This window comes from Anser cygnoides, chromosome 1 (genome assembly GCF_040182565.1).
Source record: "Anser cygnoides isolate HZ-2024a breed goose chromosome 1, Taihu_goose_T2T_genome, whole genome shotgun sequence".
Classification (NCBI taxonomy): domain Eukaryota; kingdom Metazoa; phylum Chordata; class Aves; order Anseriformes; family Anatidae; genus Anser; species Anser cygnoides.
The window spans coordinates 54713666-54738351 of NC_089873.1; the positions used below are offsets into that span (position 1 = coordinate 54713666).

The 24686-nt window shown below is 42.7% G+C and overlaps 1 protein-coding gene across 3 annotated transcripts in view; it reads left to right on the top strand.

Annotated features, from left to right (window-relative positions):
• Positions 1-24686, top strand: part of MRTFA (myocardin related transcription factor A) — a 69236-nt gene that overhangs the window by 5267 nt on the left and 39283 nt on the right. Inside the window, exon 1 of one of the 3 annotated variants that reach the window (XM_048069921.2) lies at positions 15182-15828. The exons of 1 other annotated variant lie outside the window; for it this stretch is intronic. In XM_048069921.2, the coding sequence (XP_047925878.2) occupies positions 15702-15828 (127 nt within the window). In that variant the 5' untranslated portion in view covers positions 15182-15701. Of the gene's footprint in view, positions 1-15181; positions 15829-24686 lie in introns of those variants that run through there. One more of the 3 variants, XM_048069923.2, reaches the window with a different exon arrangement.

Here is a 24686-nt window from a genome sequence, read left to right on the forward strand (position 1 = left end):
GAACTTTTGATTTCAGTTTGGAATCTGTGGTATTTGGAAATGTAACCTTTAGTATCTAGGTAGCAAGTTCCTGGGGATTGTAAAGAGTTCCCTGGTTGCTGGTAAAGTTCCCTGAGATGTGTATATTCTGAGTAGTGATAAAGTGACGCTTCGCTGGCTTTTAACCAGAATCCTGCATGTGATCCAAAGACTGAACAGAGTTATGTGAGCTTCATCGTCATCGTGCAGAGGGAATTCTTTCCGAAGCAGCAAATGGGACGTTGTTGAAGTCAGCTTTAAATATGGAAATTTTTATGCCAGAGCTACTAACTGCATAAAGGTCTGAGCTGGCTCTCACAAGACACGCAGCGAGGAGTGCACAACTGTGAGCTGCAACGTTACTGAGTTATTCCATTCATGAAAGATTTGAACATAACCTTTTGCTGCCTTTTATCCCTGTGATTAACTATTGAGTAATCAAACCGCTGTTGTTGTGTTAGTCAAACCAGGGTTAAAGGATTGTCCTAACTAAATATATAAAGCATGCTTTCCATTTTTATTTTTTAATAAAAAAAAAAAGTATACTACTCATTAGAATCATTTAACTGAGCAATACCTATTTCTATTGACAACTTTAAATTTAAACAAGAAGCTGCTGGAAGTCCTGTAAAACCTGGAGCTTGCATTTGTTGAATTGTTAAATTACTTATTAAAAATAGTATTTTTTTTTTTTCTCCAGCTAGTTTGAAAATGTTCTCTGTTCATTCGTGTTATGCAGTGAGTGTTGCGTTACAGGTTGAGACAGAGGGAGGGGAAAAAAAACATCCAGGCAGATTTTTGTCTTTATCTCTTCTATGAACTAAGATGTGCACACACACGCTGTATTTGTTCTAAAACAGGGAAGATGTGGTAGACACAAAACAAATATTCACTGACTGCTTTGATTCCTAACCTTTCTTATGGCTCCATCTTATTTTAAAATAATTAGCTAACAAGGAATCACTTCAAGGGGTGTGTACATGTGCACCACTTTCCGGTTTATATATTTGATTATCATCGGCTTACAGTTTTTTTGCAGCATTCACCAATTGATATTAAAAATGAAACGAAAGCTTAAAATGTATGTCAGCTCATGTCAGGTTTTATATGCTGTAACTTTAATCTAAGCAGAGTATTCCTTGCCGAGAAATTAATGCATTATGTATTATGGGCTACGTTTAATTGCCATTACTGTAATCTGTAAGCTACCCTTTCATTTACATGATGAATATAAATGACCCTTCCGTGTGCTCTGCTCAGTCTCTCTAAACTGATAATGCCGACTGCACCATACACGCCTTGCCTAAAGGAGTGCGGCGTGGACACATCCGCTCTGTCTTCCGCTTACCTGTTACTCCTTGCTCTCCAATGTTCACATGTAAGAGATGACTAATATTTAACAAAGCACTTAGGTTTCTATTCCTGCTTGGTGGCAGGAATTCAGATTAGGGTTTAGATCAGGATTGTTTTCTTTCTTGTAATGGTGGGATTCGTGTCCAGTCTACGCTTTGCTCGTAGGACTTAAAAAGCAAATATTTTTAAGTTTCAATATGAAGCAGTCTCTAAAGTATGCCCAGAGCTGTATAGATCAGTCACAGAGATTACATGGAACTGTTAAGGTTTTGGGAATGTCTCTGGTCTTGTCTGATGTCATGTGGAAACTGACACAAATTCTTAATATTTTTACCCTTTGCACTCTGCTTTTTACCAATCTCAGGTAATTTCTAGAGCATCATAAACAAAACAAACAAAAACAAAAAAAACCCAAGCCTAGTGAACAACAACAATGACAAAACAAACAACCAAACAACAAAAAAAACCAGAATTACCTACAATTTAATGTCACATCTGGATGCCCCATATTGCTGTGCTGTCGCACCTCAGTTTGGACTTACAGCACCCTCTGCTGTTCTGACCTTAGGGCTCTTCCAAGAAGCGTCTGACACTTGTTTCAAATTCTCTTTTCGTATGGAGAAACCTCAACTGGTCATCTTGTGATGGTCTAAGCTTATTTTCATTTGCAACTAAGCAAACATGAGCTCTGCCCGATGGAAGTGAAACTAGAATCTTTATCTTAATGGGAGAAATATTTCTTCCTCTTACTTCCCCCCCGACTAATTTAATTACATTGGCACAGCTCCCTTCTGTGCATAACTTCAGTGTGTTTGAAGAATGTTGTCGAATTTACCAGTAGTTTTTTGTTTTTTAAAGTAGGTGGAGTCATAGAGAAACAGAATTAACCTTCAGGGTCACAGAGCTCCATCCCCTGCTGTTGCAAGTACCGAGGTCTTATCCTGTCCTTCACAGTTTTACCAAGCACCATTTAAAAAAAGCATTAGATTTTTCACTTGCCAGCAACTCGCACTGGAAAGTTGATCTGGAGTTGCCCTTTGGTTAAAAATATTCTAACTTGCGATATTAATTGAATATGTATTTTAGTGCCTTTTAGTTGAAATAGCTTTTTGTACTTAAACTGGTGCAAACCTTAACGGAGACTGAATGTTTTACGAGAAGCTATACCCACTTTACAATATCCTTAAGTAGGCAAGTGCTAAAGTAGCATCTGTTATTGTGACCTGGTGAATACTATTTTGTATCTTTCTATCCCGATGCTTATTTTAAATCAGATTCTCCAAGTAATGTTAATGGCACTTAGTAGGCACTACGCACAGGATGGGAATCCCAACAGGTTAGGAACCTATTTAATTATCCTGTGCGAGAAGTAGGTTGAAAAATTGTATTTATCGTTCTTTGTAGTCTCTGCCATTTTCTCTGCCCTGGTTGTTTTTTCTCAGAAATGAGTGTATTCCAAATAAAGAAGCTGCAGCTTCCAGGGAAGCACAAGCTGACTAAATCAGTCTGTAATGAGAAGTGGTCTTGATGATTTTGTTTTATTTTTCCTTTTCCTGCTGGAGATACTCTGACTGAAGCTATTTTTCCTTGTGTTTTTCTTTCAACATTCGAGATCTGGATTTTGCATTCACTAATGTCAACTAAAATAAATGATACAGTATTGAAAAGTGAGTGGTTTTGATTTGTTTAAGTTATCTCACACTGAACTTCCCCCAGTTGAAAGTGCAACTCCCCAAACTTTTGGTTAAGGTCTTCAGAAAGTATCTTGCAATTGACTTACTACGAAACACACCTAAGACTCAGAGCCTTCAAAGTTCTTTCACTAAAAGCTGAAATCAACAGAACCCCCTTTGCCGTGTGCCTTTGCTGACCCCATATTACCTCAAACTAAGAATAAGATCCCGATTAGTCGGCTCCTTATGGAGAAACCTCTACTGCTAATCTTATACTGAAAATCCAGAGACCAACATGTGAACATGCCTGGAGCAGCATAGCACATGAGATGGGGTCTCAGGCAGGAACATTGCAGCCCATTTAAAGGTCAAAACATCTTTAAGTTTAACCTAGAAATGTACTGGCAACCTGATGGGACCAGAGAAGAACACCAATTTCAGACAAATTCAGCATTCTGCAGAAGCTTAAAGGTTTGTTTTGTTTTGTTTTTTTTTTAAATTTTGATTTCTGTATCAATTTAAGTGTACCACATACACAATTGTTTTGTTTTTCTTCCCCTTTGTTCTTGGCCTTTGCATTATGGTGGCAGAATCAGCGACTGCTTTTAATAGACTGCTCCACTCCTCCCAGTTTTCCTCGGAGAGAGGCACTCGCTGTTTGCCGTGGTTGTTGATTTAGTGCCTGGGAAGAAGGAGGCTTTTTGGACCACTTCCTCGTCGCTCTCTCGCTAAGGGAGCCTGCGTCATTGAGAAATGTTTAACCTTCTGGCCCTGAGGCAGGGCTGGAAACTTTGCTGACAAAATCTAGAAGCTAAAACCAGATCTTGAAAATGTTATTTATGTGAACTGCTCTTTTACTTTGATTTAATTAGGACAGGAGATTGCAGAGCTTGTTTTAGGGTTTTTAAGTAGATAATAATTAGCAGAGTGAGCAGGAGGGAAAAAATGAGTTCTTTAATGAAGAATGGTGAGCAACTGGTTTAGGGGAGGAGGAGAGAGGAGTTGGGGGAGAAGACAGAGAAGGGTGGGAGGGCTGTGTGGGGGAAAGGTTGTCCTAAGATCCTAATTCAGATAAATGCTAAAGTATCTGCTAATTTGCGTAAGGAAGCTGGCTGTGCATAATTTGATTCATACAACACGACATTTTCGTGTGGACTCACAGCCTGGAAAACAAGAAAATTGTAGAATAGGAATTTTTAGACTTTACCTTAAAGCATGAGTTGGTTGCGGAGAGCAGGGGCCCTAAATTGTGGTGGGAGCTCAGATTTCCAGAGGTTTGATCTAACAAGAGGTACTGCCTCTCCCTGTAAACTTGGGTATGACTACTGTATGTCTGATTTTCCCAGACTGTCTGCTTTTTTTTTTCCCCCTTCTAGACCACGAGGGTTCTTTTAACACTGAATTTCCGCATGTCTGGCTGCCCCGCTGGAGCTACACCCAAGCAACCGAGAGGGCAGAAGACATTTAGAAATCCCACACATTTCTGCAGCATACTAATAATACTTACAATATATACTAATAATAAATCTAACATATCTTGAAAGAGTTGTGCTTTTGCAAATTACATATATAATATGCTTGTAGTACAAGGAGTAATCCTGGCTTGTCCCCAGAGTGTTGGATTTATTGTATGTGCTCTGGCAAGCTACGGAGCACATGCTCGCATGTTTGTCTTCAGAGTATTCCAATCCGAAATGTGGCAGCTCTGTGTCTAGGGCTCCAGCCTCTTTATGGTGAAGAGATTGAAACTAAAATGAAAAAGCTTGACTCAAGGGTGAAATTACAGGGAGCAGTTTGAGCTGACCCAGTGATTTGTGATGACCAATGGAAGGGGCAGGAAGAGGCCCAACTTTTCTTCACTCTTCTGTTTTTCATCCCCAGCAGCTCAGTGCTTAGCTCCAGCTAGCTCGGATGCAGATTTTGCAAGCCGTCTAATCCATCGTTGAAAACAAATCCATCCAAAAAAAAAGTTTTCCGCTGGCTCAGTGAACTTTCTTACGAGACCCAGAGCCATCAAAAAGAAGGAATGATGAGAAGTGGAGCAAGATGCTGGATTGTTTCATCTGGCTTGTGTAACATCACTCAAACCGTGTGTACTGAATGGTGAAGCTGAATAAGGTAGAAGAGAATGAGTTTCAAGCAATGAAGTCATCAGTAGGATAAGAAAACTGCTGAAAAGTAGATCATGGGACCAGTAAAGAGTTGCAGTGGCTGGGCAGTAAGTCTAGCAGAGGGGAGAGATCAGACAGCAAGGAAGAATAAGCATGATAAGGTGATAGACATAAATAATTAAGAAATTACGAAATTAAAAGTGGGTAATCGTGTGGTCCAGTGTAGCTATCGCTGGAGAATATTAAAAATATGCACACTTCCCTGGTTATTGGGTTTGTCGTGTTAGAATTTTTTTATATTTACTCTGAGGTTGTTAGGTGGCTGAATGGATGAGCGAGCTGCTGGAAAGAGGGTGGCTATGGGTCAACCACAGGATGGCTGAGGTGGGAAGGGACCTGGAGTCCCCCTGCTCCAAGCCCTGCTCCAGCAGGGCCACCCAGAGCAGGCTGCCCAGGGCCACGTCCAGGTGGCTTTTGGAGATCCCCAGGGATGCAGTCTGCGCAGCCCCTCCGAGTCGGGATGTTCAGCAGGACAGGGCCTAGTATTGACCCCTGGGGAACTCTGCTCAGTGCTGGCCAACAACTAGACTCGTGCTGCTGACCTCCACCCTCTGGGCCTGGCCGTTCAGCCAGTTTTCGATCCACCTCGCTGCCTGCCCGTCCTTCCATCAGCTTCTCTGTGAGGATCTCATGGGAGACAGCACGGAAAGCCTTACTTTACCGAGTCAGGGTAGACAACATCCGCTGCGCTCTGCTCGTCTGCCACGTCTGTCGCTCCACGCTGTAGCTCAAGCTTAAAGACAGTTTTGGCCAATAGATGCCTTGCTCAGGCAAAAATATTTTCTGATAGGAGAGAGTTTTGAGTTTATAGTCAGTTCTGGCCTTAGCATGATGTGGTAGCCAAAAGGAAGCATATGGCAATGTCTATCCTGTTAGAATTATTTTTGCTCTAAAGAGTTTGTTTGTAAGTGACTTCTGTTAAGCCAGCTGTTAGATGCATTGGGAGCAAGCATCCGACTCCTGTCGGATCATAAGAACTGGCAGGCACATAAAAAACACAGCTTTTTCAGTTGCATGCTTGTCTCTTCAGTTATATCATCAACTCATTTGCTTTTACTCAGTCCCGGTTTAACAGCCCCTGTCTTGTATCTGCATTCATAACATAGATTTGGTAGCCAAGGAAGGATGCTGGGGTTTCTAATTCCAGCTCTGACACACAGACTGTGTTACATGTAAATCTCTCTACCTGTTTTAACCCAATTTATCAAGTCAAAGAGTTTTTCAGTATAATTGGGCTGTCTGAACTCCATAAAAAGGCGGTTCTGGCTGATGAATTCTGGTAACTCGTACCAAAGTGACAAATTCTTAAATGAGTGCCAGACAGATGAGGAAAGATAGTGACTGAAAAGACTTCTGTGCATTTCATTCCAGGTGAGCTCATACATTTAGGAAGAAGGAAACAAAACAGAAAGCAGAGGCCAGATCAGAACGTAATGTTCCAAGCACAGCTATCTTTACAGTTGTAAGCACTTAGGCTACGTGCCTTTAAGGGTTTTTAAGCCAGTTCTGGATTAAAACCTCTAAGACTTGGCAAGTTTTGCTGGGGCAACAGAAGAAGATGCACCCTGCCAGTTCCTTGCCTTTTCCCTTTGCTTTCATGGCTGGGATTATCAGAACTCTTGGATCTGACATCAGGTTTGTTTTAAAAGCAACAATGCTACTTGCAAAAGAGGCCTGTGCCTCTGCTTCCCCCCACTCCTTTCTTTTGGGTAACAACATACATCAGATCAACCTATGTGCTGTATTTTACTGTACTTTCCCTACTGCTCTCACAGCTTTTCTATCTTAAACTTGTGCCAGTGATGTTAGTATCATCGACATTTAAAAATGGAGTCTCACATACGTGAAAATATCTTTGTGGCAAAGATGCAGAGCATCAAGCATGCAAGCTAAGCTTAGGTTGTAACACCACAACACTACATCTTGTGGCAGTTCCCTGTACATGTGAACTTACACTGTTACCAAACTGTAAAAGCAGTATAGCTTCACCCTTGCTTTCACTGAGGGGAGCTCTTTCTTGTCTTTGTGGTCTGTGGGAAATCGCTGTTTCTTACAGGCTGGTACTTGGTGAGCTTTTTCCATCCCAAAATTGTTATTTTCAAACACTTGAAAAATGGGATTTCTCATTAAGTGCATGAAGAGTTTAGGTCAACTCATGTGGTTTGGGGAAAGTACGATGTTTGGGTATAGTAGCAGAGAGTATTGTGACCAAATCACTGGGGAGAGGTACAAACGATGCACGAATTGGGAGAAGTTGTACATTTCACACCAATACTGTCTTCTGTTACAGACTTGAACAGCTCCAAGAGAAATAAACCTTTGGTTTAATTAAAGCAGAATATGATTTATGTAAAAATGGAGTCAGTGGAGAAGGAGTGGTAGTACTGTCGAAACTGCATACCCCTCAAGTGATAGCAACGTGAATCCCATGAAGGCATTGAAGGGCTCCTTCCATCATAGCATAACCAGGATATTTTCCCTGCTAAGAAGTAACTGAATAATTGAGTGAGATGCAGTTAAAAATTACCCTGAATCTACTCTGCCTTCCTCTTGAGATTCCTGCCTTGTGATACACTTACGGTTTGAATTCTCTGCATGCTTGGAGAGGGTTGAGTCCATACTAGATCGTGGAAACCCTTTCCTTTTCTACCAGTACAGGCCTTCCCATGAGAGTAAATGATTGTGCACCTTGACATTGCTTCTGGCTTATTTTCTGTTGTACCTAAAGCTTAGAACCTGGATGTGCTATGCATTTTTATATTGGAAACATGCATTCAGGTGTTGAAGTCACCCTGAAAGCTCGAGATGGCATCTATCCAGGGCGTAACAGAGTTTCAGCACTAAAGGAAGAGTTTAAGCATTTGATGTTGGAGGTGATTTATAGATACTTGGCAATGCAATAAGTGAATTTTACATTCTAAGGATGAAATTATTCTGTCTCCAATAAGCCTGACAGTAGCTATTTTTTACTGTGGGTTGAGGTAAGCATCCATGACAATGGAAAAGGGGACCACTGCTTTCAGTAGCCACTGAACTGGCTTAGCAGTATCACAAAGCTTCCTCTCTTGCTCTCCCTCATCCCAGCCTCCACGTCAATCACTGTGACAAAGCACTTGAACCATTTTTAAAGAAAAAGTTAACAGTATGTGCGTGTGGAATCTAAAATGATTAACTTTGGCTAATAACATACTATACGAATGGGATTGTATATTGTCTTTTTAGAATTGTACCTCCATTAATGCTTAGTTGTTTCAGGTTTGGGCGTTCTTCTGCAACAATAAAGGGTAAATACACATTGTAATAAAAATCTAGATTCTGGGACTTCAATCTGATGTGTGTGGAGAACAGTTTTCTGGGCAAAAGTCACAGTCCTGTAGCAGGAGTTTGCCTGGTAGCTATTCTGCTAGTAGAAACTGAGAAGCAAGGGAAGGGTTTGCTAATCCTTTCACAAGTAGTGTGTGAACATCAAGTGCAGCCTGGCTCTTTCCTCTCTTGCTTAGGTAGATAAAAAAACAAGCTGCATTTTCCAGGCGTTTGCAGGTAGCCCCTTTGTGCAGCAGAGGGGTTTGATAGGAAGAAACCTTTTATTGCCAGAAGCTGAAAGGGTGTGGGAGGGAGAAATATGGGATATCTCCTGCTTAACAGACATGGGAATCAGTGACATAACTTCTCAGACTCCTAGACATGCCTTAACATGAGGGCTAGGGTATCTTTCTCCTGTCCTTTCCCAGTTCTTCCCTCCTAAAAAGAAATTTTAAGACAAATTCAAAGACCTTGCTGCCTTTTCCCCTCTCTTCTGCTCAGCACCCTGTTGGTCTGGCAGCTAGGACTTTTCTTTTTTCTGCTCTCAAGAGCAAAACCAAATGCTTTGTTTATTTCTTATTTATTTATGTATTTCATCCCTTCTTCACTGGGGTGCCCGGGGGGTGAATTAGCAGAACCAACTGTAGGTGGGAAGGCTGATGAGAGCTATTTTAACTTGGTCAAATCTTGGGTCTCTGGCTTAAAACCTTTGACTTTTTCATTATAGGGTAACTGTTGCTCGTAGAGAAGAGCAGGGAACTGATGTTCTTTCTTCCTCCAGTCCAAATTAATTCCTTTAGAGCAAGATGAGCAATATACCTGAACTAAAGGAGTACTTGGACGTTCCTCTGCAGTTCCAGTCGCAGCAGCTGTAAGTTAAGCTCCTCCACTGGAGATACACTCCCCACGTTTGAGACCCCGTACTTGATGTGAGAGCTCTCGCTGTCGAGTTTGTTGGCTTAGCAAAGGTAATTTGAGCTAATCTTTCTAACTTTGCACTGGAACAGAGTGAGAGCATCACACAGCCAGCTCTGGGGTCTCGGCGATGGGGGGTGGTGGTGGTGTAACTTGAAGAAGAGGAGGTAACTTTACACTATAATGAGGTATGCAACTGTGTTTGCATCTAACCAGAGTTTATCAACCAAAACGGTAAAGATAACAAATAAAACGTGTTTGGATGTGTGCTTTTAATTTACTTGCTTGTCTTTGTTGGGCTCATGTGCACAGGGGCTTGCAGTTGGTTGGAAGCTAGCTATAAAACTCCTTTCTCTTACCCCCCACTTTCTTCCTTTCCTCCTCTCTGAAGTTTTCTATTGCAGACAGAGTCCTCCCACTACATCAGCCAGAGAAATTCACCTACTAGTTGCGTTTCTTTTCTTAAATAGAAATCTCTACATTGGCAACACAGTTTTGTTGTAAAGGAGTTTATGTGCAGCTTTCTGGAGCACAGTATTAATAGAAGAGTTTCCACTGGTTTTCAAATGAAAATAAAACTCAACTCAAAAAAAAAATGTGGCACTTCCATTTAGTAATATTAGGAGAATGTGCCGCATAATGTTTTTGTTTTGATATGATCTAGAGTACAGTAGACTTCTTGACTGTTTCCTTCTCTTTATCATCCCCTTGTTTCCTAAGTACAACAGGTCTGGGAGGGAGCAGGGAGGAGGAGAGGCATGGACCTTAAGTGAACCAACATCTCTGCTTCCCTTCCTCTCCCTCCTTCCCCTCTTTTCTGCCCTTTTACCAGTATTGCCTCGGGCTCTTTGAAGATGGCCTTCGGTCAGAAACACTGTGAGTTCTTGGTTCGGGGGGAGAGGTGGAAAAAAAGCAAAGGCTTTGGACTCCCCCTTCTGCCTCCTCCTTCCTCAGGTCTGCACGGTGCTGGGTGACTTGGTGCTGGCAGGGGGGGACAGGCATTGCTGCTGGTGTCCCCACGCCGCCCTTAGCGTTGTTGCCTTGCCTCGCTGGTTGGAAACTGCTTGTCTGCAGAGTTAATCTGCAGATAACGCACTGCGTTAATGCACTGCGTTCCTGGGAGCAAACTGCTTCTCCTTGCTCCTGTGCTTTGCAGCTAGGGATTACGGGTTTCGTGTGCGTGTTTTCAGGGAAAGGCAAACTGACGTCTTGGATGAATCCCAAGGAATGGGGTGGGTGGCAGAGTTTATATATGTGCTGGGGGTTGATTTGGCTCTAGCTGCTGTGTAAAGTTCACTTTGGCAGCTGAAAGATGCAGAGAGAAGCACTTTCAGAATTAGAGACAGTGAGGTAATGAGAAAGTGACATAGGAAAGGAAGTGTGGGGGGGGAGAGGAGGGCTCAAAATGCAAGTTGACATCATCTGATAGGTTTTCCAGCCTGTGCAGCAGCTATTTTTACGCTTCCAACTCACAGTATTTAGAGCTCAATGACAGCCAACTTGCCAAAAGTGGGGGCGGTGGTATATCCCAGAGTGGGCTGGGGGGCCGGAGAGCCACTCAGAAGCTAAGGCAAACATCCAGATTCCCAGGCACGTCTGCTCTTCTTGCCTTTTCTTACATCTGCATGGTGGTTTACCTTTGGCTCCTTGTTATGGCTGGGAGTGTTCTGAATGCCGACTGGCAGCACTGACTGTCACCAGCTAGCTGAAAAGATCGGAGTCTGTGAACTTCAGGCTCTCCCCGAGAACCGGAGGAGCAAGAATGTACAGTGAGCCCAGGCTGGTGTTTCCACCTCTTCCTGAAGGTCACTGTAGGTGGGAGGCAGGATTCTGGGAATGTCCAAAGCAAACTGACATTAAATAAGTGGGATCCTTAGCAGAGAAGATGTAAGCGACACAAGTGTCGGTGTGAAGTCTGTATTTACTCTCAAGTATAAAATCGGTAGAGTCATAAGACAGCAAAGCTTTACAGTGGTATAGATGCAGCATTCTCTTTTTCGGGCTTTTGTCTGCTTGCTAGAAATATCAGAGATGGATCCACGAATATATTGGGCTCATACTTTTTTCCTAAGGGTTCATCTGGCTTAGACCGCGACTGAGATCTTTCTCACGTTGCCTGAGCGAGCATATATTGCAGCTGCTTGCCGGTTTTTAGCAGTACATTGTTTGGATTTCATCACTAAATTGTGTGCATGCAGATCCTTGCAGGCATTGTGTCTTCTGAGGATGCTTTTATGGGGGGAAAGAAGGCAGAGGACCTGCACTGAGCTGCAGGGAGGAACGGAGGTGAAAGGATTAAAAAATGCACATTTGAAGTTGAAGGGAGTTGTCAGCAAATTTTCTGTCTGCTCATTAATTTTAATTTAAAGAGTACGCTAATTTGGGGGGATAAAGCTAATGAGTCAGTTTCATGTGACAGCTGAAGTGATCCCAAGTCTAATACGTGTCAAGTCTCTCGGTTCCTCTCTCCCTTCCCAGCCGTGCTCACCAGCCACCAGCCCAGGTGCTCGTGTCACATATGGGTAAGGCTGCTCGGTCGGTTGAACTGGCTCATTAAGACACCAGGTGAATGTCACAACTGGTTTAAGGAGGCCGGGAGGAGGGCAGGAAGATGGAATTTAAAGGCCTGATATCCAGGGCAGGGTTAGAATTTTCACTGGAGGGTGCTTCACTCTTCGGCACTTCTCTTCTAGCACAAAATAGGGATTTGAAAAAGCTGCTGCTTATCTACTGTCTTGGCTTTTGAGGATAGAGAAATGAAGAGAGAAAGTTAGTGAATGTGTTCAAACCAGTGAGTAAGTAAAGATAACTGGCATTCAAACAAGAGTATTGCATGCTATGCCCATGCGCTGCGCCCACTCGCTAGCCGTATGTGCACCTGATGTTACGTTTTATTTCCTTGCGAGGGTATAAATAGCGGTGCAGCGTCTTGAGGGAGAATACATCCCACGGTCTGTATCTCATTTCACACTTGAAAGTCAGAGGATGCAAGGCTCAATAGATGTCTCTTGGACTGGTTTTGAAAATTGAGTTTGACGCTTCCCAAATGAGAAATCTGGGGCAAATGCCTAGGTCCCACTTACACAGCAGCGATCCTTCTGCCAAGAGCACTGTTGCCAATTCCCTAGTAGAGCTTGTGCGTGACAGTGAGTATTGGACGTGCTTTGGAGTGGGTTGATGCCACTTCTCTGGAGCAGCTAGGCAACTGAAATGTGTTGGATAACTTACCTCTGCCATGAAGCAGACCTTGCCTCCCACCCTACTAATTTCCCACAGAAGTATAAAAGTTACTCATGGGGCCTTACTTCTTACAGCACCTTGACATTTCAGGCCGTATGATCATTGATAAGACTTTTGGATCTCTTCTCAGTGTACCACGATCAAAGAAAACACATGGAACTTTTGTTGAATTTTCTGATGATCATCAACACATGGCAGTAGTGTCAAGTGTTTTGTACAACTTTATTCATCTATCAGAATCCATACTTTGCAAGGAGGTGTCTCACAAATGCTTGCTCATGTGGTAAAGATTTCCTCCGGCCTGCCACCCCGGGTATTTGTCTTCTCACAGCTTGTAGGGTACTATTCGTGTCCTTCTGGAGTGCTCTGGCCCATCCTTTTCTGTTTCAGATAATTGCTCCTGACCACTCAGGAACGCTGTAGGACAAATTTGATGCCGTAGGACAAAATTATAGAATATGTTGCTCAAGGAAGAAAAGATTTATCTGACTACCATTCAGCCAGTCAGGTGGTTTTCTTTCCAAGCTATTTTCTGTGTAGGAAGAAAGAAAGGTAAGTCTGCATCCATATCTGCAGCCCCGCAAAAAGACATTGAGGGGATCAAACCTTCATCAAGATGGAGTTGTCAGTTATGTCAGGGGGGGGGTCGGTTATGTCATCGGATTGCCAAAACTGGCAATATGTTAGATTTCATGTGTTATGAGCTGCTTGGGGCCCCCATTCTTCCAGTTGTCAAAGTTTGCCTCATCAGAGCTCGGGTGGTATCTTTGGGCTGTTGGGGCACTGCATGGGTAGCTGTGAGTCAGCTGGATGGAGCAGCAGCTCTCACTCGCCAGGCTTTGTACGCCGTACTGAGCTGCTAGGTCAGAGGCCCCGTTTGGCAAGGTAATAGCAAATCTTTGACCTCTGTAGCTGAATCTTTTCGTTTCCCCCATCCAGATGGTGCGGTACCAGAAAGAACAGGGCTCAGTCTGGCACGGGATAGGTTTTGAGTAATTGCGGCAATCCTGGGAGCTGTCTGCACAGACCTCCTTCTGCGTGCAGTTCCAAGGGGAGGTGCAGACGGCGTGCCTCTCCCCTCCGTGCTGCCTTTGGCACGGCTGCGGGCTGCTGGATTCGACCTCCCGGGGCAGCTCCCTGCAGCCACACAGCTGCGAACGGCCGTGCAAGAGAGGGATCACCGGCTTAGGCAGTCGTATTAACTTACTGGCCAAAGTTCACTGTGGAGCTGAACCTTTACCTGACTTTGACAAACCCTAAATTTAAGATGAGAGATGGTGCTAAGAGTATGCATGGGTAATTTAGGAATAATGGTATTATGGAGCTTTTTATTACCACCAAAGGCTTTTTTTTTTTTTTTTTTATCCAAAGGAGCTTTAGAGTTTGGATTGTTTTCTGAGTGAAGGTTGAACATTTCCAAGTAAGAATAGTACTGCTGCAGGAGCTCAGAAATATCTTCTGCAATCTAGAGTCATGGTTCAATAAACACGTAAAATTCAGTATATTAATTTCTAGTTTGTAACTTAAAAAGATGTTAGATTGCTTGTTTGCTCTGCTGCTGCTAATGGCAGAGTTAAAGTTGTTTTCTAAATTTGGTTGAGCATCACTTGTTTCAAGATTTCAGCTTCATTATTAAAGATATATATTTTTTTTCTTGTTGCTGTTACCCCAGCCTCACTCTGTAAAATGGCAGGATGCCTTTGGGGATGAGACATTTTGGTCTTGATTTGATGGGAGGTAGAACATGAAATGTAGACTGTCCTGGTAGGGTTTGGAGTACTAACCTTCTTGTTTCTGTAATGTCCATATGGCTATCTTGCTTCAGGCTTGCAGGATGACAACAGTTAAATTTTTTTTTTATTATTTTTTCTGGGAAGGTGATGAAATACTTTTTTCAGGCTTGTGTAGTCATTGGACAACTTTTTTCTTTTCTTTTTCTTTCTTTTTTGCTCAGACTTCCTTGTACCTTTTACGATGCATGCTTCGTGAGATTAGGAGACAACAAAGCCACCGGCTGTCCTGGTGTGAGCACCTCCAGGCTGTCAGTAGGGTGGAGCGTGCTCTTCCCTGGCCACTTCCAATTCCAGTACCATGCTGGTGGTACCTATATACAGAGACTGACGACCCTGTGACATCCAGTCATGATGTGCATTAAATAAGCTCCTGGTGAGACAGCTGCCTCCAAACAAGCACGGATTGTGACATTTTGGTGCTCGCAGGAGCATTATTGACTGGGGACTGCTGAGTGTCTCCAGCTAGGTGTTTCTACTGGGTTAAGAGAAAGGATTTAAGGGAAGAGGAGGCGGGTATGTGTGCTTGTACAGAAGCAGCCTGCCGCTGCCTGTGTGTAGTCTCAAAGCAACTGCATATAAGATCTGTTTCCACAATGACCAGTTTAGCTTTCTTCACAACCAAAATTCAATTTCTGACGGTTTAAAAGGGGCAGAAGAAAAGGCTGCTGCTCATGCGAGTGGTGATGTGCTCGTGGCTTCGCGCGGCGTGCTTCCAGCTGGGAGGTGCAGAGAGGGTAGTGCTGCATCACATGATATTGCCTGTCTGGCAGGTGTCTGTAGTGTGAGGAGAGAAACCAACTGTTCACTATTTTGGGTGAATGAGGTTGGCTGTCACTGCCAGTGGCCCCAAGAAGAAGTCCACGCATCTGTTGATAAGCACTGCTCTGCATACTGGGATCCCGAATGCTTCCAGCCGCTTGCAGAAGCAGCGAAGTGTCCGTCCGAGTTTTGAGGTAGTAGGAAGAAAAGTTTTGCCAAGAGGCTTGCTGATTTTAATCTTTAGATGCTGGCTGTCAGGATTTGTCAGTGCCTTGCGTACCTCTGGGTTCCTATTCAAGCACAGCCTTGGAATCTAGCAGGAAACTGATTTTTTTTTCCTGGTTGGTGCAGTGACAGAAACCCGGTAAAGAGGGATTGTGGTTGGGTCTCTCGTGAGGATTAAGCACCCCTTCTGCTAGCCTGGAACGCCTCCTGTGTTGCAGACTCGGCCTTCAGGTCCAGGGATTTCCTCTAATATGTTGGATAAAGCCAAGACACTCCAGCCTGCCTATGTCGGGATTGTGCCGCTTGCAGAGACTGTGGCAAAGCAAGGGAAGAGCTGTTCAAGCACGTATCAGGATTCATACCACAGCCTGCGAGAAGGTCAGCAGGCTCCGCTTTCTTTCTTTCTTTTAGGCACTGTATAATTGGCTTGTGTTTTTCCCCTTTCCCTTGCATATTGAATCTGCCTGCTTCTGCTTTTTCTGTCCAACCCGGGCAGTTGTCCAGATTTCGGGTTTCCCACTGACTCCTCTGACCCGTTGTTCCTGAGGGCGCTCGTAAGCATGTCACAGGACGAGGTTAGAGCCCTGTGTGTGGGGACTTGCAGTGGGACAGTTTCCTTGGGACAATTTCACTTGTGTTTGGGAACGTGTGGAGTTCAAATTTCTCCCTCTCCTCTCTGCCCGTAAGGATCTTGCAAGCCGTGTTTTAAGGCCGATTTATTAAAGGTGCAAAGGCTTATTTTGGAGGGGCAGCTCTGTCTTGAAGGGGATAGAGTATCATGTTTTGAGTTTCATTACGTTGCTGTTCGGAGTGTGGAAGGAATGGGGTGTGTATATCTGGGTAAGATTCTGTTTCAGTTAGTGGTGTTTCCCTGCAAATGTATGTGATTTCTTACAGGGATTTGTCAATTCTGCAAAATTATGCAGACAGATAGAGGTCAAATTTCAGGGAGTGGTATCTATGAGAAGAAAAGACAATATGGAGGGATTGCTTGCAAGAATGAATTTGAAGAAAAGATGGAGAAGATGAGTACAGACAGTGATCCATTCATAGTGAGCAGCATAACAGATAGCAACAAACAGGAAACCGGGAGAAAATACAGGCTAGGATGGCAGAACATAACAAAATGCCAGTGACAAACACAAGTTATATTTTATCAGAAATAGTGGATTTCACCTAACTGCAAGTGAAATTTTAGTAAGGACTTGCAGGCGTGAACAAAGGTCCCGAGCATAGTGGCCTCAGAAGTAAGGTGAAGACTGGTTTTAAAGAGTGAGTAATGTGATCTGACGGGAGAGGAAAATAACTTTCGGTGACATTTTGGACAGAACAGTAAAGAGCGTTCAGAGTTGAGTACTAAAAGCCAGAGAGAGTAAGGCCGTGTTTGTTATCAAAAGACAGCCAGTGTGTGGAAGATGATTTTAGCAGTTGGATTTAGAGGATTTTTCTCTCATGTGCAGCTCTTGATCTGCTGAGACTGCCAAACAAAACTGTTAAGTTTCTGTCCCCTGCTGTCATTCCCCATACCAAGCCCCGTTATCAGATACCAAGAGTGAGCTTTTTATTAGCTTTTTAAAATATTACTATTTTTGTTGCTTGTTATCCTTGGAATACTCTTTGTCAAACAAGTGTGGAAAAGGAAAAGAAAACTGAAGCCATAGTTCTCAAATTAAAAATTGGGAGTCATAAATCCACTGGTGTCGGCAGTATTCCCACATTACTTTGTCGGCTCTGGGGGCAAAGAACTGCAGTACATCAGTCTTTGGAGGAAGAAACAAAACAAAACAAAAAGCCCGAGCTTGCAGCTGACTTGTATTTGCAAGGCATTGACGAGGTTCGTGGAAGGTGAGCACTCTGCATTTGGATGTGCCAGGGTATGCCTTTCATACAGTCACTAAATAGCATAAGCTCTACAGTGGCATCGCTTGTAGAATGAGGAAAATGCAATTCTGTAGTACTTTAATCAATAGAAAAATGTTTGCTGCCATCTCAGGTGGAACTGAATTAAGGCCATGGAGTTCATGTATATTTCTAAATATACATAATAAATAAATATACATAAATATAAATTATTGGAAAAGCTGTGTTAGCTCTGCAAGGTTTAGCAACATTCATCAGTCTGCTCCATGTCTAATTCCTGATGTTCTAATACCAGATGCAATGGGGAAAGCTACTTGCTACCAGCTACCAAACAGGAAGGGTAGGAAAGAGAAGTAGATGCTGCCAGTTTCTTTCATGTCAGAAGAGAAAAAAATAACACATTAGCTTCACTGCTGCTCCATTCAAGTCTCCTGCATTCTCAGGATTCCTCTTGCATTTATGCTGCAGCATTCACTGTATTTTGCAGAGCCAAATCTTAGAGGCAGTGGAGAAGCAGATGCACTCGTGTGTACCCTTGCAAGAGCAATGGAAGTCAGGATTTACCACTGAGCTGAATGAAACTATAAGGACTGTTGTACCTTATTTTTGGCTAAAAATGGGACAGCCTAGTTTTGTTATCATCGTGGAATTCATCCACTTCTCTTCCTCACTTTTTGATATGCACAGGTGAATGGGTGCCAGTCTGCTTTTTCCTATTAGTAAAGCCAGGCAAATAAAGAGGCATCTGCATTATGCTTGCAATGTTCACTCCTGTTTGCTTCATGAATCTCATGAGAAGTGGCTGTCTGGAATAGACTTCATCTTGTTTTCTTGCCTCTGGAAAACATGGTACCCTAAATTTGATTTAATATGTTTTGTGTGTGTTTTTTTTTTTTTAAGTGGGGCTTGACATAATGAAATATGGGAACTGCAGATCCTTTCCACACACAAATTCATTTGACATGGGGAAGTCAAAGGACATATGCTTGCTTTTTTTTTTTTTCAAAGTATGTGTTGGGGGCAGTTATTTGTAAAATTCCTAGAATTCAGAAATCCATAAACATGTTTTCTATCAAAGAGTGCCTTGGGATGATTTAGTTTTCAAATACCAGAGCTCAGTTTGCAGTTCCTAGCCCACTTAACACAACAGTATGGTAGATCCTAATGAAAGATAGGAAGAAGGAATCACAAGCTCTGAAAAATTTCAGAAAGCTACCCAAAAGCTGATGAGCATTCATGAGTCTAGCTTCGAAGTAAATACTTCCAAAAGTAAATTCCAACTTCACCACCTCCGTGCAAAGTCTTTCATTCGCTGCTCTTGGACTCAGCTCTCTCTTTTCTTTTTTTTTTTTTTTTTTTTTTTGTCAAGTCCTTGCTTCAAAAATGTTCAATGTGACTCAGAGGCTGCCAGTGAAATTCACCTGTCTTTTTCCAAGATTTGTGTCTCAGGGCCCAGACACGAACAAGTTACTGCATGCCATCTGATCTGTGGTAACTGTGTGCACATTCTTGGTCCACAGCAAATGTGAGGTAATTTGAGTTAGCTTAGCCTTTGATTAAACTATTAATATCTGTTCAGTACTTTGAAGAGATCAGGAGTCATGCAAGTGCTTGTTAATGCCTAGCTTTCTTCACGAGCGATCTAGGCCTCATTGTCATAACGCCTCCTGCAACCTGAAGGTGAAGCAGCTCGGTGGCCTGTGCCTCCCCCAGCAGAGGGCAGAAGAAGGTGCCCATGTGGACCTGGAAGCTCTGGACACCAAGGAGGTCCCCAGCAAGAGGATCTGCATCTGAGGCACGTCACCGAAATGCAGGATGACATTTTTCTGTAAAGGTTGATGGGTGTCTTCCTACTTCAGAACGGACCTGAAGTTGCTGTGGGAGATGTCAGAGTGCTGCCTCATGCAAATGCATGAGTAAGGAACAGCAGAAACTGGTCACAAAACCTCACCGAAGCACCTCTGAATTATGGCCAGGTGTACCCCAAAATCCAGAGTGATGTATGCAAATAGTGCTGTGGCACAGAAAAGCGCAGAAAATGTGTTGACTGTATGGGGGGGCTAACTTGCTGGCTTTCCTTGCTGCAAAGCCAGAGGCACAGCTGGCATAAGGAGTTAGACTCTGTAGCCTCGTGCTGCAACTACTCCGCAAATGTGTGGCACGCTGAATGTGACTGCACTTGAAAGGTAGGAGTTGCAGTGAAGAAAAGATGAGATAGTGAGGTGAGGTGGCTTGAAGTTGGTAGTAAACAGGCAATTTAATTTTTATTTATTTTTTATTTCCAATGTGCCTCATTTGATTGTGAAGACTGGAGGTGTGTCAGGGTTTTTGTTAACTTTATGATAGCAGTACCTTGTGTGGGAAGCTTTGGGAAAGGGTTAACACTGAATGGCCAGTGCTTTCAGAAGTCAGTCCTTACCAGTGGAAGGGGAGTCGTAGTGTTATCCCTGAAACTGAAATCACATATTTTTTTAGTCCTGCTGCTCTAATGTGTTTTTAGTTTTTATGGATCTGACATGTTTTCCCTTCTTGCAGTTTACTGAACTATTCCTGTCAGTGTAATGATCCCCAGCTGTTGCTTTAGCCCTAGCTATTTTCATGCTGGGAATGGGAGGAGGAGGAGAGGGGCAGAGGCTAGCTTGTTTACCACACTGTGATCTAATTCATTTTTCAGAGAAAGGTCTTCTATAATGCTTTCTTTATCCCAAAATAATGCTAAAAGGAAGGAGTTGTGGTTTCAGACTTAAGAGAGCAAGGAGATGTAAGGATTCAACACATGCAGAAATAAAATGAATAGAAAGTGGGTGTGGTGCAATGAGTGCAGCTGTTAATAGCATTTATGCAGACAATGCTTTGAACTAGTAGTGATACCAAGTAAAATTTGCAGTAAGTACTTTGCTGCCCTATCAGCTGAATTTTCTTCGCAGTTGAACTGAGAGCTTCATGTTCAACAGCAGTGGAACTGGGGTATTGATATTCCCAGCAACTGGGAAACATTTTAATAAAGATTGGAAAAAGCAGGCATGATTTTGTAATTATTGCTTATTTGATAATTATTTGTTGTTTATTTTGTAAAGAAAAGATCTGTGTTTACACTTTCAAAGAGCAAATAATTGATGCTTAGACTTCCTGGTAGCTGTTGGAAAGCAGATGCTTTTCTGAAAACAAAATTGTGGTGATGCTTAAGCTCAGCTTGCTTGTTTTGCATCCAGAAACAACTTCTGGAGTTAACATGCTTGTTCCGAGGTCTTGCCAGACAGATGTCACTGTGGCTCTCCTTCCCAAACAAGATAAGGGGCAGTGACAGTCGCTCACGCTTTTCAGATCTGCATCAGGCTGCCCGTGTAAATCTAATTGTGGTACTTCTATCACCTATGAGATCTGTCACTAGTAACCTCAGATTTTTTGGCATTCTGTCACACCTGTAAGTCATCGATCAATTACTTAAAGAATATCTATAACACAAGTAAGTGCCTGCTTTGATGCTTTGATCTTTCCTTTCGTGCCCCAACTCCCATCTATCCAGACTTTTCTGAGCATTGAATTACTGATCTTGTCACCTGCTGCATCAAAAAATTTTGATTCAAAATGTTAAAATAACTTAATTCTTGGCAAGAACCTCTGCAGCCTACAGTAGAAAACGGGATATGGCCCCTGACATAGCTTAGGTTTATCAAACAAAAAGATGTAGTGAGCCTGTATGAGGCAAATTCTGTTCCTTTTTCTTGCAGGAGTCCTCTCAGTGGATGCGTAATCTGCTAAATGGCATAACATGAAGCAGAGCTCACGGCTTTCTTTCTCTAACTTGGGCTAGTGGAGGTGTATTCAGTGTTTTTTGCCGTGGTGGTATGTAAAATTCACTAACATGCAACATCTCTTCCAATTTAAGAGCAAACCTGCAGTAGCTGAAGTACCTTGCAATACAGTGATTATGAGTAAGAGCTGCAAAATGTTGTCTGCTGATCAGTGCATTCAGGGTTTTTCCCTGTGTTCAGTGAGATGAGTCTACAGAAGAACTGGAAGAAGGCTTATAGTTTATATGGTATAGTAAGTATTCTTCCAAGAAAACACAGATTTGAACTTGCTAGTCTGCAGTTATGCCATCTGAAGTTGGACTAAGCCTGATGAAGCTAGCAAGGAATGTGTAAGAAAGTTGATAATAAGGTTAATAATAATACTGTTGATAAAAATAGTACTACTTTGGGGCATGTATTCCTTCCAAAATTGTCAGTGAAAATTGGTGAAATCCAGGCTTTCTGGACAATGTCATCTTAGTACAGCCTTTCAAAAATAAGCAGCAGTAAAGAAAATCTTTCGTAAAGAAATAGCTATTTGAAAGTTTACAACAGGATTGTCCATACTGATTTTTTCTCCGTGGTAAGGTCAAGGTATGTTGTGGCCATACCTACAATGCGGTCTCCATCCCCAAGGGCAGCTGAAGCTCGTGGTGTCTGAGGCCTGTCGCCATTCTGAGGGGATTACCCCCTAACTTCTCTGCTCTACCCTACCAGCTGACACACCGAACATCTTTTTGGTACCCTTCCTCGCCGAAACGCTTTTCAGGGCCCAAACATTTGTTGCACAGCTGAAAGGTGTGGGGAACTGACAGGTGCCCTTTGGTTGACTAAAGGAAGAGACCCACTTTCACCTTTCTCTGTGTGGAGTTTTCCCAGCTTCATGCTGGTAATTATTTCCCTAGTATTACATGGATACAGAATACAGCTGTGGGCTTTGTTTTTTTTTGGGGGGAGGGGGGTTTGCTTGTCTACTTTTTGTAGTAATTGTGTGGGGTAGTGGCTATGTACTTTGGTTACTTGCAAGTTTCTCAGCAGCGTGAGGAGCGTGAAGGCCGTATGTGCTCCCTTCACATAAACTGGTCAGTGCTGCGAGCGGCTTGCAACCCAACCGGCCTGTCTCAGTTGTGGGGTTTTCAATCTTATTTTGGTGTTCCTGTCAAAATGCTCTTTGTGAGGCTTTTTTTGATGCTTTTTTCTTCACTTTCACTTTCCTAAGCTGTCACACCTCTGTCTGTATGATACATACGTATGGATGTCCTTCTAAACCTGCCTGCAGCTCCCCTCCGTTTCCATGCTCAGATCTCAAACTGCCCCTTTTCAGAAGTGGAAGTTGACATTTTAGAAGTGGGTCCTAAACTAGTAGTATCTTTGTGCCTCACTGAGCGACTGTTTTACTGCTGCTAATAATAGTTGTCACATTGACTGTAGGCAGTTCAGAACAAGGATCATGTCTTCGGGACTGACGTGTGACCGTAAAACTAACTACAGTGGTTTGCGAGCACTGTCACCACGTAGCTATCTCTGCTCCTCTTTGCTGCAGGGAGCAATAGAAAGGAAATGTGTCTGCCCTTCACTAGCTTTTGTTCATTATATTAGCAAAAGCCCACCTTTATTAACAGTTCTTCCAGTGTCTGCGTTGAGTGTGGGAGAACCCGCTGCTGCCGGCAGTCTCCTCTGTGCCCTTCACTAGAGCAATGAGCCAGCAGCAACATTTTAAACATCTGCAGAATTTGTCCACCAGCCTGAAGTCAGTGGTCATGCAGGCCTGTCTGGGCCGCTGGGCTCTTGTAGTTAGCTGGTTGACCTGTTGCACAGAATTATATTATTTAGGTTTTTATAGCTATGATGGCACTGAAGAACCACGTTAGGCCTCACGGGCTGATTTGTGTTTAAGGCTGTCGATCTTCTCTTCTGAAAAAAAAATACAAAGTGTCCTGCAGATCTTTATTCTAGACATTTGCAAGAAAGTGAATATTCAAAGAGAAAGGAAATAAAAAATAGTAGACATGTATGATCACAGTTGAGCTTGATGGAATTTGATGTGCATTTTGTGTGTAATGTGAATTACACATATATATAAATATATATGAATAAATGTTGTATGTAATGTGTGTGTTGGGCAAACCTACCTTTGTCCTGTGAAATAACTGTCAGCACAACCACACAAATCTGAAGGGAGGAGAGAGATGCTCAAACCAGCTAATTTAAAATTATAAGGGCCCACTTTCTGAGTTCCCTATATAACCAGTTAATTCTTCTTCCAAAGAAACGTTGTTTTTGTATTTGAATTTGCATACTTCTAAGTCCTTTTTTTCTACTGCTTGTGAAAACACATTTGTTCTAATTTGCATTTGCTTTCAATAAACTAAACTTCTTTAGGTGGTTAAGAATCTGAGACAGTCTCAGAAATACAGAATTATTCCATGTTTACGTGGAAAACCAAATAACACAGCTCATATGTCGAGGGATCCCAGCTGTTTGGGCAGAAATTCTGTGGTATCTTGCCCATTAGATGATTTCTGTGAAGGGAGCTCTGAGCTTCTATCTGTAGAGGGTGCCCTGTGGTAGGGGGAAGGCTGAATCATCCGGCCGATACAGTCTCTGAGAAATGTTTGGGGAAGTTCTGGGCCTTGATCTGAGATGCTGTTAGTACACTGGGGCTCTGTGCTGTAGCAGAAATTGCCGTATGGGAGGTGAGCTATAAAGGAAATATATTAGATCGTGGTTCTTATTGCTGAAGGAGGCATGGAAAGCTTTTTCTCATCAATTTCAGTATTATAAACATGTCTAATCAGTTGTGTTTTATGAACGTGTCTTGACATTCCCTCAAGACTTGGGACTTTTTTTGGTTTAATAGGAACACACAAACATGCATTATCACTTGAACTAAGAGTTTTAAATAATCTGAAACAATGTTAAGCTTCTGAAGTATCTCTTTCGTCTTTCTTCTGTAAAGTTTTTCAGAAAAAAAAATTCAAGCAACTCTGGTGTCTAAGCTTTAAGGAAAATAACAAGGTTGGAGCTCTTTCTTCACATAGGCAGAGATACCTCTATCTTTACAAGAAAAAAATGCAAAGGGCACAAACGTGTTTTCCCTTGTGTGGCTTGCCTTTTGTTCTGTCACATTAGTAGACAGCTGTAGATCTGATTGTCAGGATGTATCTGCCCATTCGTTCTTTTCCCTTCATTTGTCCTCATCTGCCAGATCACCTTAAGTTATCTTGGAGAATCTCTTTCTAGGGTCCTCTTTGCAAGGTGGTTAAGGGCAATGTTGGTTCCTCCTTGTTTGTTGTTTCACGGAAACATATAAATTAGTATAGACTGTGACTCAAGTTTACAGGGGAGTTGGGAAATTCTCTGTGAAGTCATTTTTTTCCCCGCAAGGCTTCTCTTCCACCTACATATAGCAACAATGGATATATAGATGGCATCAACGAGCACTGATTACAGCTAATACTTACTGTCTCATGATACTGGCGTGTCAATTTTAGGTAGACCTTTCCACCTAGGTATTTTGTTACAGGTCATCTTGTTGGATCATGCATGGTAGCCAGATTCCGTAGAGGTGGATGTGTGCCT